This window comes from Lipotes vexillifer, unplaced genomic scaffold (assembly GCF_000442215.2).
Source record: "Lipotes vexillifer unplaced genomic scaffold, Lipotes_vexillifer_v1.1 scaffold1102, whole genome shotgun sequence".
In the NCBI taxonomy this organism is placed as follows: domain Eukaryota; kingdom Metazoa; phylum Chordata; class Mammalia; order Artiodactyla; family Lipotidae; genus Lipotes; species Lipotes vexillifer.
Genome location: NW_006771065.1, coordinates 62,516 through 78,661, shown reverse-complemented (window position 1 = coordinate 78,661; position 16,146 = coordinate 62,516). Strand labels below are relative to the sequence as shown.

The window sequence follows — 16,146 nt, the reverse complement described above, 5'->3', positions numbered from 1 at the left end:
CTTTGATGAATTCTAGGCTCACTTATATTGATGTATTTTCTAATATTGTGAGATCACTGTGTTTAAGGAGTAAGATGGATTTATAAAGGATTTACTCAAAAAGATCAGCGGTAGAAGGAATCTCTTTCACATTAATTTTATCTCCCCCCAAAAGGATAAACTATTTAAGCCTAAAACTTACCTCAAAGGTATGATCTAGTCTATAGACTGATACTGAATTTACTGCACTGACGATCTCTAATACACCATTGAAATTATTCAAATCTTGAAAAACTTGCAGAATTTCTATAATTCTACTTAGTACTGCCACCCGTTCCTCAAAATTTTCTGCTTCCACAATGCACCTAACCAAAAAAAAAAAAAAAAAGAAAACAGAAAATCATGGCTTAGAAAGCAAGTTCCTTGTTCCACATAGAAAAGAAATATATTTTCAGCCACAATTTTTGCTTATATATGACTTAATATTATAGAAGTATAACATTAAGAAGTAGTAAGACAAAGTAAATAAAAACTTACTTTTCAAACCAGAGAGTGAGATTTGTGGTGTGGCGAATCATTTTTAATAAATTTGGAGAATTTATTTCTTTGTCTTCTTTGGTCCATACACTCCCTACAAGTTCAGAAGGTTGAACTTTCCTGTGGAAGCAAAAATCAATGCACTTAACCTACAAAGGATTAGTATCAAAATTATTTAAAGGTCTCCTAAAACTTAGTAAGAAAAAGACGAGTCTAAAAGATAAAGGAACAAACATAGAAGCAGGTAATTCACAGAGAAACAGAACTGAATAGCCACAAACATGAAAAAGTACTTTAACTCTTACTCAGGGAAAAGAACATTAAACCACAAGGAAATCCCTTTTTATTCCTATCACACTAACAGAAGTGTAATACCAAATGGGTAAAAATGTGGATAAAAAGGGAACTCTCCATCACTGATGTGCAAGTAAAAATTGATACTATTGTAAAATAATTTGGCAATATCTCATAATACTGAAAATATACATACTAGATCACCCATCAATTGTACAGCTAGGTATACATTCTAGATACACCAGTTTATAAGAAAACATTTTTAAGAATGTTCAGTCAAGCATTGTTTCCAAGAGTGAAAAATCCCAAACAACCTAAAGGCTCCTCATCAAGAGACTGGATAAACTGTGGAGTATTCATACAATGGAATACAATATAGCAATTAAAATAAGCAAACTAGAACTATACTCAGCAACAAATGCTAGAATCAATTTAAGTAAAAAACAAGTCACAGAATGATATATCAGTATAAACAACCTTAAAGTGTGCAAAATAATGCTACATATTGTTTATGAATGTGTGTATGTGCATAAATTATAAAGATATACATAGGAATAGTAAATATCAAATACAAGATAGTGGTTATCCTTTGGAAGAAAGAAGAGAAATGGGATTAGAGAGAATTACACAAAGGGTTTCAATTTTATTTGTAATGCTTTTGTTGCTGATGAACCCGCATTGTATTATCTTCTATAATTTTTTAATACCTGAAATACTTAATAAAAAATCAGATGGAAGAGCAGATTAAATCACTGTATACAGTGATTCAGGATTACATAATTTAAAAAAAATTGACCATTGGCATTGCCATCACTGTCCTACAGACTTGGCTATTATAATAATAAAAAAGTTCAGTAGATTTGAGTGTAAATGGGTACTCTGAACAATCTTGGAAGTAAGTTTTCTTAAGTGGTTCTATTATTTCACCAGAAATTAGTTTACAAAGAATGTCAGTATTTTACATATGGTACCCTTCTTCCATAATACACATATCACTTAACAAAGGTATTTCTATGTTCTGAAAGTAGGTCCACATAGAGCTAAGTGCTCCCTTATTCCTGATGTCCATTCATGTGACACTATAAGGAAAAACCTGATTCTGTACTATTTGCTTTATCTAAGGAATAAGTCCCTTCATTCCCACCTATCACAAATCCCATAGTAAAGAAGCAACTTAAGTGCCCATCAACAGATGAATGGATAAAGAATTTGTGAGACACACACACACACACACACACACACACACACAAATATTAATCAGCCATAAAAAAGAATGAAATTCTGCCATTTACAACAACATGGATGAACCTAGAGGATATTATGCTAAGTGAAAGAAGTCAGACAAAGAAAGACAAATACTGTATGTTATCACTTATATATGGAATCTAAAAATATAACAAACAAATGAATATAACAAACAAACAGACTCAGATATAGAGAACAAACTAGTGGTTACCAGTAGGGAGAGAAGGGGGAGGGGCAAATTAGGGGGAGGGAATTAAGAGGTAACAAAGTACTATGTATAAAATAAATAAACTACAAAGATATTTAGCACAGGTAATACACCCAATATTTTATAGTAACTTTAAATAAAATAGCCACAAAAATATTGTACACCTGAAACTAATATAATATTGTGTATCAACTATATTTCAATTTAAAAAACTGTGTTTTCCTACCAAAAAAATCCTACAATATCAACAAAAACCACCTGAACTCCAAATTACTTAAAATATAACATGACACTCTGAATGAGATGGTAACAAACTCTGATGGTGTACTAAATTCTGAACAGCACAGTCAGGGCAAATCAGAAACCCAATTCTAAAGAAGGTAAAGTTTTATATCTGGTGCTTTCCCACATTCTCCATTTACACTAAACTTTATATATTCTTGCTTTTCCCTGTGTAATCCCAGTTTTAAAAAAAAACAATGGCTGCTAATCAGGATAACTTCTTAAGGGTGTTTGTATTTTAAAAGCGGCTCCTGAATGCAGAAAAGTTTTTGATGGAATGATAGTGGTAGGGGTTTATTTTCTGGATGGGGCTGGCAGGTGGCGATTACCTATAAGGCCTGTACTCTGTTTGTTTTTGTTTTTTTGGTTTTTTTTGCAAGGCCTCTACTCTTCACAGGAGCCTGGGTTGTAAATGAAAGAAGAAAGCTTAAATTATGAGGTAGGAGATAGGACAGAAAGAGGCTAATGTACTGGGAAGGACACTGGTTTTAAAAAAAATGACAGAGGAATAAGTTGATAAAGCAAGTTGAAAAGAGAAAATACTGTGGTTAGGAAGGTATGAGATGTGTGAGTTAGTAATTCTGGAATAAAATTTGGAGTGATGACAAGATTCAGAATATGACCATAGGAAATGTCTGATTTGGAGTAAAGAATGACATTGGAAGTGATAAAGCCATGAAGCTACAAGATTAGGTTGTAAATGGGTGATCTGTGTGGATACAGAGGCAGGGACGGCTTTATATATAAAGACAAACGATGGGATACAGATAAAAATAGTCAAGCATATTTCTAGTGATCCTTATGAACAAAAGAAAATGGCTCAGAAGTTTTAAGTATGGTTCATCATCACACTACTTCAAAAATATACTTTTCTTTAAAGTGAATATTGACTTCAAATAGCTTAAGTATTTGAGACTCCTTAAAGGAAGTGAAGAAATCTTTACTCCTTTAAGAATTTTGTTACTCATTTGCCTTGCAAACCTAACCCAGTCAAGCCCCACATTAAAATTTTGATTACATATTGAAAAAAAACTTTTGATTACATATTTGAAAAAAGAAGAAGAAAGCTTATCTCACTCAATATTCTATTTACTTAGCTGCCCAGAGCCTAGCATCCATACTGTCTTAATGGAACCAACTCAAACTAAAGCAATATGAGAAAGTATTAGGAATAGGAGCTGGGTGACTGTCTATAAAGTGGTTGCTATTGTACTGCATTAGTCTTCTCTCTGCCACTCCTCTTGTGAAGGATTGCTAGGACCTAATCTAGGCCTGAAGAGCAATAATTTATGACTTTCACCTGCAGAACAGACTATAGTTAAAAACTGTCCTATGAACTTTCTTCCCAACCCACAAGAATAAAGTATTTTTAAGCACACATGAATAATTTTCAAAATGTTCTGAAAATAGATGGAACTGCTCAAGGTTCTTGAAAACAGAGCAGCGAATTAATGTTAATTGTCTACCTGTAGAGATCAGATTCCAAAAGTGTCAGCTGACGTGCAATTTCTATTGGATGAAGTGTCATGAGATCAAACGTTTCAAACTGTCCTGGTCTGCTGATATGCCATTCAGTTGGTGGAGGTGGACTTTCAAAGGTAATATTATGGCTTATTCCATTTGCCTGAGCTTGTTTCTTCCTCTTGATGATCTTAGCAATTGACTCTACCCATTTCTTCATAGCTTTCCCTAGAAAAAGAACACAAACAAAAATGCCCTTTACTTGACAGATATAACTGCAAATCTTCGTATAATCTGTAACTTTCATGCACCTTCATGAAACCCCACTCATGTCCGCCCTCTACTCATTATGTTATTTCAAAGCAAATCTAAGATATCATATAGTTTCATTCATATTTAAGTATTATCTAAAAGTTAAAAACTTTAAAATAACCATAATACCATTATCACATATAAAAATGACAGTATCTTCTTAATATCATCAAATATCTAGTTAGTATTCACATTTCCCTGATTGTCTCATGTTTTATTACAGTTAGTTTGTATGAAATAGGATCTGAACAAGATCTACATATTGCATTGAGTCAGTATGTGTCAAGTCTCCTTTCATCTGCAGGTTCCCCTTTCATCTCTCATTTTTGCTTGTAATTTATTTGTTGAAATTCAATCACTTGTGGAGTTTCCCAAGTCTGAATTTTGCCAATTCCATCTCTGTGGTATCATTTGCCATGTTTCTCTGTCCCTGTATCTTCGGTAAATCAGCACATACAGATTTGATCTGGTTCAGGATAAACTTTTGACATGAATACTTGCAAGACTATTTCTGATAAGAGGCATATAATGTCTCTCTTTTTATGTTACTAGGAGTTGAGAAATGGTAATATTCTCATTCTATCATTCCTTCTTCACTTATTAGTTGCAATGCTTCTTTAAAAACTTTCCCTCATCAACTATTTAGTTATCTTGAGGTATAACTTGTATAGGAAAGGTCTTCAAACAAAATCATTTACTTGCTTTATTCTAATATGTGTGTGTATTTTATTTATTTATTTATTTATTTTTGTGGTACGCGGGCCTCTCACTGTTGTGGCCTCTCCCGTTGCGGAGCACAGGCTCCGGACGCGCAGGCTCAGCGGCCATGGCTCACGGGCCCAGCCGCTCCGCGGCATGTGGGATCCTCCCGGACCGGGGCACGAACCCGTGTCCCCTGGATCGGCAGTCGGACTCTCAATCACTGCGCCACCAGGGAAGCCCTGTGTGTGTATTTTAGAAGCTTCTTAGATCACATATACTCTAGTGTCTTCATTAAGAACATTAAGTTAAAAATTAACTTAGTACTATAAACAATTTTAAAGCACACATGATAAAAATGAGTTTTAAACATCTCAAAACTGAAACAAAGGAATCACATTCTCTATTTAAAGTAAAATTTGCCTTGAAGAACAAGCAGGAGATGAAAGAAGCTAGACTTAACTATGGTATTCTTAATTAATGCCTTATACTATCAGAGAAAACATGAATTTTCTTGATTCAACAGCATACATTTGATATGTACATTTGTTTAATATTCACCACCTAGAGTTTCATTTCATGGGCTGTGTTCTGAAACTTCAGGTAGGAAACTCCTATCTTTCAGGTGTCAAAAATACACCTAAAACTTTTCCAGGGGAAGTAAATATTATTTAAGAATCTGTTAACCATTCAAAACTGAAGAATAAGATTAAGGAGGAGAAGAAAACAGATTAAATTACACAAACATTTAATTATTTAAAGGAATGGCAACCATGAGATGAGATAACATTAAAGGGCTTAAATTTACTAAAGAGGACTTTTGACTTCTTAAAAAAAAAAGATTCTCCTAAAAAACTTCAAAAGGCAAGATTTTAACACTGCAGGTGGTTCTAAACACATGTGAGCTCCTTAGAATCTACAAAAATTATTCCAAATGTTATTTCTGCCTTTTAAAAATGAAAAATAGTTTAGCTTCTTAAATTGAAAGTCATAAATTAAAAAAAAAAACTCATATGAGACAGAAGATCCAATCAAATCTTCAAATAATATACCTCTTACACTTGAAATGAAGGATTCTAGTCTTTCAAGCAACTCCAAGTCTCTTTCAAAGTCATAAAAATGGTGTTCAACCCAGTGCCGAAACACATTTAAGATCCTGACAAAATGAAAAGAAACACATTTTAGTGAAACCCAAGCATTCAATTATACTTCTTTCACTTCTCTAATGCCGTGGTGATACTTTTATATACTAGGGCCAATATAACACTCAAAAGAGTCTCTAATTTCTATTTAACTAATACCTTAAGTGCTTCAGTAATATGAACTGTTTATTATTCAAAAATTATACTTTAAAAAATTTATAAGCATAAAAATCGTGGCTTCTATACTTATCCATTTATGTTCTGGAAAAGTACTTTTTCTGGGGCTTCCCTGGTGGCACAGTGGTTGACAATCTGCCTGCCAATGCAGGGGACACGGGTTCGAGCCCTGGTCTGGGAAGATCCCACATGCCGCAGAGCAACTGGGCCCGTGAGCCACAACTACTGAGCCTGCGTGTCTGGAGCCTGTGCTCCACAACAAAAGGGGCCGTGATAGTGAGAGGCCCGCGCACCGCGATGAAGAGTGGCCCCCACTTGCCACAACTAGAGAAAGCCCTCGGAAAAAAAAAAAAAAAAAAAAAAAAAAAGAAAAGTACTTTTTCTTTCTATGTAGAAAATTCACACTCTGTCCAATACAAAAGCAACTTTTAAGTTCTTCAATTATATTTTCCACATAAAATGGAAAACCAACTAAGATGTAGTGTATTTGGTTCTAAATTCAAGTGCTATCATCAAATTTCTATGTAATTTACAGGTAGGTTCACATTCTTTTATTTCAAAAGACAAAAATATTTCTGACAGAGAGCTATTTTGTTTTACAGTACCTCAAAAATAATTCCTTACAGAGATTTAAGTAATAGAGATTTAAGCAATCTATACAAATAAAACATTCCATTCTCCACCACGAAGATACAGATAGTGTATATTAATTACATTAGCATTTTTCCTTCATTATTTCAATGAATATTTCTAGTTTATCTTCCCACCCACTGCCTGCGACCCCAGCAACTGTCAGACAATAGTTTTTTTCCCAGACTAAGAAACTATTTTAAATTACTAATGGTATCTGTAATAAAACAACGTTAAGTGCCTGGTTGGCTCAGTGGCTTAGCGAGTATTTCAAATGATCACAAAATTGATAGCTTCTAGGCTAACACTAGTTTTCAAATAACTCTGTTTCCATCCTTTCTACTTCCTAGTTTCTACAGAATCTAATGTAATTTAAAAATTATTATCATGTAAAAGAAAAAAAAATCTCATCACTAGATTTCACCAAAATTAAGTAAGATAATCCAAAGATGGGGAGAAAAAATGTGTAAAACATTTATCTGACAAAAGACTGGCATCCAATCCTACTCAATACACTACTACAACTCCATAATGAAAAGACAACTCAATAAAAAATAGGCAGAAGATTTTAATAGAGTCTTGACCAAATAAATACGAATAGCCAATAACAGACAATAAAAAGTTCTCAACATTGCATCATTGAAAAAATACTAATTAAAATCATAAAGAGATATCATCACTATACCCCACCTGTTTGGCTAAGGTATGAACACTGACATCACTAAATACTGGTAAGGATAAGGAACAACTGGAACTCTCATAAATTGCTGGTAAGAGTATAATATTGTACAATTACTTTGGGAAAAGATTTGGCAGTGTCTTTTAAAATTAAGCACACACCTACCCTATGACCCAGCCTCCCACTCTGAATTATTTACAAAAGATATATGAAAAAATATGTTCACGAAAGACTTATAAACTTCATAGCAGCTTTAATCATAATAATCAAAAACTGAAAATAACCCCAGTGTCCTTCAGTGGGAAACTGAATAAACAAATTGTGGTATATTCATATAATAGAATACCACCTCAGCAATAAAATAGAACAAACACTGATATAAGCAACATGCTCAAAAGCATGTTGAGTGAAAGAAGTCAGACACAAAAGAGTATATAGTACACAAATCCATTTACATGAAAGTATAAAACAGGTAAAAGTAATCTATATAGGAAATTGAAAGCTGCTTTGGGCAATGAGAACAAAAATTGATTAGAATGGGCATTAGGGAACTTTGCCGGGTGAAAGTAACATCTTACACACCTTGACAGGAGTGTGGATTATAGAGATGTATTTGTTAAAAATTCAAAGTACACTTAAGATGTGTGTGTTTCATTATATACACATTTTACAACAACAGAATAAACAAATACTGAACTGTTAATTATATACAAACTGAAGTATTTAAAGAGAAATGTACTTTGAAACATGTCCCCCAAATTAGATATTAATGGACCAAAGGAAGAATGATAAATCCATAGATCTGTGATAAAATAAGGATAGTAAACTGCTAACAGTAGATCTAGGTGGTAGATTCCTAGGTGGTACAGTTCACTGTAAAATTCTTTCACCTTTGCGTTATGTAAAAATTTTGTAATACAATGTTGGAAAAAGTTACTATCATTATAAAAATTACTATCATTGCTAAAAATCCTTTAATGCTCATAGGCCAAGTTTAATAACTTGGCATGGATTTCAAGGCCACTGACAACTCTGCCCATTCCATGTAGTTAATCTCATCTACTACTACCTGCAATACAATTCATTCCTCTTGAGTCATTTTCCTTACCTATTTCCTCTGCACACTACCCTCATTTCTGCCTTCCTGCATTTGTTCATACTATTTCTCACGACTCTGAATACCAACAATCACCTTTCTGCCTATCTATCTAAACCCTACATATCCTTTGGGAGCAATTTCAGATTTTACCTCTTCCAAAATGCTTTCCCTAATTTTCCTGAAATTTTATGAGGATGTATCTTTCTAAGCCACTTACACACTTGACATTTAAAGTAGAATAATATACAACTGTTTCATGTATCCCTTTTCCCCAATACAACTGTAATATCACAGTGGCAAAGAGGATATTCTATGCTCTGTTTTTTTGTTTGGCAGTGCTGCGCAGCATGCAGGATCTTAGTTCCCAAACCAGGGATCGAACCTGTGCCCCCTGCGATGGTAGCATGGAGTCTTAACCAATGCACCACAAGGGAAGTCCCTCTATGCTATTTCTGTATTCACTATAGTTACAAGTACAGGACTGAGAACACAGAAAATGCTTAGAAATAAATACTTAAAGAACATATATGACTGAGAGTCTAATATTATATTCTGCTCTAATATAGCAACCTCATAAATGTGTGCCTCATGTCAAGGGGCTTAATTTGAGTGTGGATTAGTACAAATGCATCACAGCTAGTAGAAAAAAGTTAATTACTTCTTTATGGTTCAGGGGTAAAGAATCTCATCTTCTTATGCAAAGAATGACATATTAAAAGTTTTGCCTGAGAGACATATAGTTGGGAGCACTATCATTCCTCTAAAACTGCATTTATTTGTGGCAATCATCCTGAAAAATAAGCAGTTAATATACTCAGTTTCAAAATGCCAATTTATTCATTAATATTAATCAAGGAAATTTAACATTTACTGGGAAAAAATATTTAGGTCATATACAATTAATAAGATATCTCAGTTTTCCCATGGAAAAAGGTAGATAATACTTTGGTTTTCACTTGGACTATAAATAAGCCTAATCAAAGGAGCTTCCAATTTTCAGTGTTCAGTGAACACTGAAACAAACAAGCACTGGCTTAGGAAGTCAGATATGGATCCTCTCCTGTCACTCCCTTCATATGACCTATCTCAAACTACTTTATCCTGTTAAGTTTCAATTTTCTCTTAAACAAAGTGGAAATAGTAAGTGTGCTGTGAGGATGAGATAAAAAAGATAAAGCACTTAGGCACACAGAGTAACCTAACAACCAGCAGATGTTATTATCAGATACATTTTTAGAAATTATTAAACCGTTAACCAATAAGGACCTACTGTATAGCACAGGGAACTATACTCACTATCTTGTAATAACCTATAATAGAAAAGAATCTAAAAAAGAAAAAATATATATATATATAAAACTGAATCACTTTGCTGTACACCTGAAACTAACACAAGATTGTAAGTCAACTATATTTCAGTAAAAATTTTTTTAAAAAGGAAAAGCATGAAAAAAAATAAATTATTGAAATGACACTTTTTAGATAAGCAACAAATGTCTATGTATCTTGTGGGAAAAGAGTGAGGAAAGAACTAGAACTTTCAAAAATATTATAAATGGTAAAAAAGCCCAGAATTACTAAATGATCACAATGAGACAACGAAGACAAAAAGGGGGAGGGGGGATTGACAGTAGGCAAAATTCATATGAAATTTTATAATTTTTATTTATTAGGTGCCCTGATCTGCAAGCATAACATATCACATGCTAAAGATATCTGATGCATATAACACAGTATATTTTAATAATTAAATTTCTTCAGGGAATTAAGAGTAGCTTCACATAAAAAGAACTTTGGAAGTTTAATTTAAACTGCTATGAAATTAATAATACCTACATCTGAATTAAGAGGTAAAAACTTTTGTGCTAACTATGTATTGAAAATTGAATGGCACATAAAAAATATAATATTCAGGCCAAACCTAAGTTGTACTGGTTGGACGTATTCCTTGCGAAACCTTTTAAGGTCTGCACTGATTGGCTGCTCGCCTTTCTCTACTGCCAATTTATCTGCTTCAGTAGGTTCTGGCTCTGGAATTTCAAATCTAAGAAGAAAAGCAAAATGAGAGAAATTTTTGGTTCTTCATACAGAAATGAGAAAGATTTCAAATACAGCAGAAAAAATATTTTAACTAACCAAACTTCTTTACTATCATTTATGTGAAAAGTGCAATTACTGATAAACTTCTCTTGAAGTATTACATACTACAAAAAACTGCCCTTTGTCTATAGTACTAAGTACTTATATTCTTACTTTTATCAAAAAAAAGTTTAATAACTAGCATTGACCAACATACGAAAGGTCAGTGGAAAAGATCCAAGAAAAGAATCTATAAAGAGTATGACCTCTTTAAAGAACATAACAGAGATACCTTATCTAATAATCTGTCCTTAATATTTAATTTATTAAAATGAAAGTATTTTTCCTGAAATAAGTGAACATAAATCCAAAGAGAAGTCCCACACTGAATTTTAAATATTATTTAAAAAACATAACTAAGTGGATAAGGTAAAAAAATCAAAGTTAAAAAAAAAAAGCCTTCCCCAACCATAGGAAATATAGCTAAAATATGTCTAACATGTGCTTTCCTTATTTTGGACATGGAAAGGCAGCTAAGTAAATCTTCATAGCACATTATACTAACTCAGTCTGCTATACTTAGTTTCATGGAACAACATAATGATAGAGGTCCAGATAAAATTCTGGTAGTTAAGTTTGAAAATGTAAAACAAAAATTATTTTGAAGTCCAGATACTATCATTTAACCTATAAAGCATTTAAAGTACCACTAATATACTCAGTAAAAAAAGAAAAAGTCAATCCAAAACTTAATTTTAAAAAATTAATCATAATAAAGGAAATTTTAATTTTTTTAGGTCTAATAATGATACTGTATTATGGTTTTAATAAGGATACTTATCTTTTAGAAATACAAAATGGGAATATTTACAGACGAAATATGTTGCCAAGGATTTACTTCAAAATAATCCTGGAATTAGGGTGTTCAAGTCAGTATGGAAACAATGAAACATGAGTTGATAATTATTGAAGTTGGATGACTGATAAATGGGGCTTATTATATTCTACTTACTCGTTTATGTTTTAAAATTTTCCACAGTAAAAAGTTTGTTTCAGAAGTAAAAAGTCTTTTTCAAGGAAGTATTGTTTTATTGAATAGAAAAAAATTCATTAAAATTCATAGTTTTTTTATACTGTAAAAATGGGTCTTTCTGATTACCACTATAAATATTGCTAAGATCTGAAAAGATCTGTTATAAACAGGGATTTCAGTAAGTATGCTGCTTGAAGAGAATAGTAATACTGCAAATTTAATGTCAAATAAACTATGTTCAAAAACCACCTGAGGGGCTTCCCTGGTGGTGCAGTGGTTGAGAGTACGCCTGCCGATGCAGGGGATGCGGGTTCCTGCTCCGGTCTGGGAAGATCCCGCATGCTGCGGAGCGGCTGGGCCCGTGAGCCATGGCCGCTGAGCCTGCGGGTCCGGAGTCTGTGCTCCGCAACGGAAGGGGCCCGCGTACCACAAAAAAACAAAAACAAAAACAAAACAAAAAAAAACCACCTGAGGACATACTAGATACCTAGCACTTTGCAAGGTACAAAACAGTTAACTTTAAAAAAAATTTAAATATTAGTGAAATATTTTTCTTACCGTTCAATCAGTAAGCTTAGCAATTCCTGTGGTTTACAAAATGAACGATACGTAGTAAGAAAAGTGCGAACAAAATTGGGATCTGAAAAGGTAGAGCATAAAACAGGTTGCATATTCAATTTATTCAGTTTAATTAATTCAAAGTAACATATTTTGGAGGGGTTCCTTCCTTACATACCTGCATACATGTGATATGTTAACCTTTCAATTAATTTCACCACAGTTCCTCCTTTAATAATGGGGATTCCACTTCTACTTTGCAAGTTGTCTTCAAAAACAATGTTTTCCTCAGAGTCTTTTACCACAAAACGATACACTTCAGGACTCGGTAATCTAAGTGGTTGTTCATTTTCTTCCTTCAGTAATACTGAATCTAGCATTCGATCTAGAGTACTACGATAATGAAGAGAAATAAGTGCTGCCATCCAATTATTTTTCTCTTCAGCAGACTTAGCAGCAAATATTATGCTGTTTTCATCTTTGGATACCAATTCAAAAGCATGTTTGCACTCACAGGTATCTTCTTTATCACATATTTGTATTTTCCTCATGACAAATTTTTCTTTTAATCTGTATTCTGCACTACTGTATCCTGGAAGGCGTGACTGGCTATGATTGGGTTTGCAGCTAATCATTAAGCCATCAAAGAGAAAAATATGCCGTTCGTGTTTAGCACCAATTCTTGTCAATGGGCCTTCCATAATAAATTCATTACAACACTGTCCAATATCTTTGCCTTCCCATCCATCTATGTTTTTCTGAATTTCATTCATTTTTTTAATAGCCAGGTGCTTGCTTCTTAATTGATGATTATAAAAAGGGCAAACAGGATCCCTAAAAAAACAGCAACAACAACAACAAAAAACCCAGATAAATTTAGCTTATTCAATGGTTAAGCAACCTTAATTGCCTTAGGTATGAACTACCTCAAATCAAGCGACAAATACATTAAATAACTAAACACTAGATTTTGCACACAGCATTTACTCTCTTCTAACTTTGCCATTAAGTAATACATGCCTCAATTTCATTATTGTGAAAGAGAAATAGTAGAGGCTCTATATATCATTCTTAATGCCATAAGAATTAAAATGAAAATAACACTAAATTTCTTATATAAATGATACAAAAATTATTTAATGTATCTTTTAAAAATTTTATTAAATATATCTTAACAATACCAATTTTAAAAGACCAAAGGACAAAAGAAAAATGTAAAACAAAACAATAACTTTCAAGAATGCAACTATCACTGTAAGTAACACTTCTTTAGAAAACCAGACATCAGGCGTAAGAGAAGTATTCCATAAGCATTCATATTTTCAAAAGTTTGGAATTACCCAGGTCGGCGTCTAGGTGAATACTGCTTGTAAATTCGGTCCATACTACCTTGGAGATTCATAAGAGCAGTAATAGCTTGGTTCAAACATTCTCTGTCTTCATGCTCTTCACTACATGCTTTCAATTGCTAAGAAAAACCAAAAAGAAAAATTAAACCTGCATTGGTCAATTCTTTCCCTTTCTCATAATTAGAGGAAGCAGCAACAAATATTATGAACTCTCAAAAGAATTTTAAATACACTTAATAAAAACAACTATACTTTTATATAATTATGTATACCTCCTGATCCTTCAAATCAGCCCTCTTTCTACACATGTAAATACAACACAGATATTACTACCATTACAATCAGAAAAAAAAAAAAAAGCAACTGTGATAACTATTTGGACATTTTCCAGATATATCAAAATAGTTTAAAATATGCAAAGCATGAAACTTACAAATTACTTTTATTTATGAGTAACTATGAACAGAGAAAAGATAAACACGTATTACTTCACATTCTCTAATGACTAAATTCTTAAGTTTCAAAGATTTCTAAAAGCTTGCATACCTTTGTTATACAACACAATCAAGTATGCTAACTTTAGCAATTCAATCTACCGTAAACTTTCCTACAAACAGCATCACACAAAGATTCAACTGATATTTTTTACATCGTAAAATTCAACTATTCTAGTAAACATCAAGAAACCATGAAAGTTAATATCCTATCTTACTAATTTTAGAAATAAGATTTATAAATACAAATTGTGTTATTAATCCTAACAACTCTGGCTTTATTTCATTTAACCAAAAACTTCTCCCATAGCTCAGTCTCAAAATGGAAGAAAATTCATCTTGTAATAAATAATTCAGATTGGACGATGCGCCACTGTTTTAATTTGTTTGACAGAAGAATTCAAAGTGGAGCATTATACAGAGATTATGTAGATACAAATTTATGTGAGAATACATGAGAATATGGAAAAATCATGTGAGAATATGGAAAAATTACAATTGCTTCAGAAAATTTTTAAAAATTTAAGTGTATTTCATGATCTTCAACTACCTCACTAGAAATTTTATGACAAATTTTCCTTATATTCCAAGAACAATCTGAAAACCACTCAGCAATGGTTCCCTTTCCTCAGCAAGGAACTGAATGGATACTGTTTAAGTACTAGGTCCATTAACTTTCATTTATATGTCTAGAAATTATTCTCTAAAAAAAAAATTATTCTCTATATAGAGCACAGAGCCATCTGATATTTTTTGAGATACATATAGAAGTCTTGCTATCAAAGATTTGCAATATAACTAATTTAAGTGACTACCATCGGAAATAAAACCTTCATCCTCTAGATTTAAGAAACAGAAACTTTAAAAGGAAAAAGAGACAAAAAACCACAGGAAGTTTGAAAAATGACCTGCACTCAATCATTCTGACTTCTAAAGGTGAAAATTACTACCAAATCACTTATTTTGCTGTTTCAAAGATTTCTTACAAAAAGATTCTTTTCAACTCCACTCTAAAATACTTCGCTAGTAAATACGGACACTGATGATATAAAATGCTTAATTATAGTTTTATTCTTATTGCTTTTGTTCATGCAAATTTCCAAATTATCACTAATGAGATTCTACCAAAATGAGAACTGCTTCTCAATTTAGGTGTATGAGGATACTAAATTTCTACTGTCTACTTGGTCTTAAGGCTGCTCAAACTCTTCCACATAAATGGCCTTGTCATTTCTAAATATCCATGAAGAATTATACAGGCTGTCAAAGAGAAAAAAAACTTCAGAATGAGTTCTTGGTGATACAAGTGTACAGAACAATGGCTTTCTTTGGCATAAACGTAGTCCAATAATTTGCTAAACGTTTCTTGAATTTTTGGCAGTGAGATTCAACAAACATCAGATTAATGAATATCCAAGGTAATTCTCTATAGCTGTCTGAGAGAATGTATTCTTACAGTGACACGGAAATTACCACACTGAACTGCCTTGCAAGTTAAGTCATGCTCTTTCACACTGCTATGGCTTTCTACCTATCTGCCTCTGCTCCTCCTTATCTACCTGGTGAATTCAGCCTCTATGATACAGTTCAAATGCCTCCTCCCTATGAAGCTCTTTCCTTTCTTCTCCCCCTTAAGTTTTCTCTTTTGAAATAATATCAAATTTGTAGAAAAGCTATAAAAATAATACAACTGGGCTTCCCTGATGGCGCAGTGATTGAGAGTCTGCCTGCCGATGCAGGGGATACGGGTTCGTGCCCCGGTCTGGGAAGATCCCACATGCCGCGGAGTGGCTGGGCCCGTGAGCCGTGGCCGCTGAGCCTGCGCGTCCGGAGCCTGTGCTCCGCAACGGGAGAGGCCACAGCAGTGAGAGGCCCGCGTACGGCAAAAA

At 33.2% G+C, this 16,146-nt stretch overlaps 1 protein-coding gene across 1 annotated transcript in view; it reads right to left on the bottom strand.

The window, feature by feature from the left end:
* The window catches only part of SOS2 (SOS Ras/Rho guanine nucleotide exchange factor 2), a 73,901-nt gene that overhangs the window by 20,858 nt on the left and 36,897 nt on the right, over nucleotides 1-16,146 (bottom strand). Inside the window, exons 8-15 of the mRNA XM_007446496.1 lie at nucleotides 13,755-13,882; nucleotides 12,593-13,248; nucleotides 12,415-12,496; nucleotides 10,666-10,788; nucleotides 6,070-6,173; nucleotides 4,012-4,234; nucleotides 517-636; nucleotides 182-344 (exon numbers count right to left, since the gene is read on the bottom strand). Of these exons, the coding sequence (XP_007446558.1) occupies nucleotides 182-344; nucleotides 517-636; nucleotides 4,012-4,234; nucleotides 6,070-6,173; nucleotides 10,666-10,788; nucleotides 12,415-12,496; nucleotides 12,593-13,248; nucleotides 13,755-13,882 (1,599 nt within the window). The remainder of the gene's footprint in view (nucleotides 1-181; nucleotides 345-516; nucleotides 637-4,011; nucleotides 4,235-6,069; nucleotides 6,174-10,665; nucleotides 10,789-12,414; nucleotides 12,497-12,592; nucleotides 13,249-13,754; nucleotides 13,883-16,146) is intronic.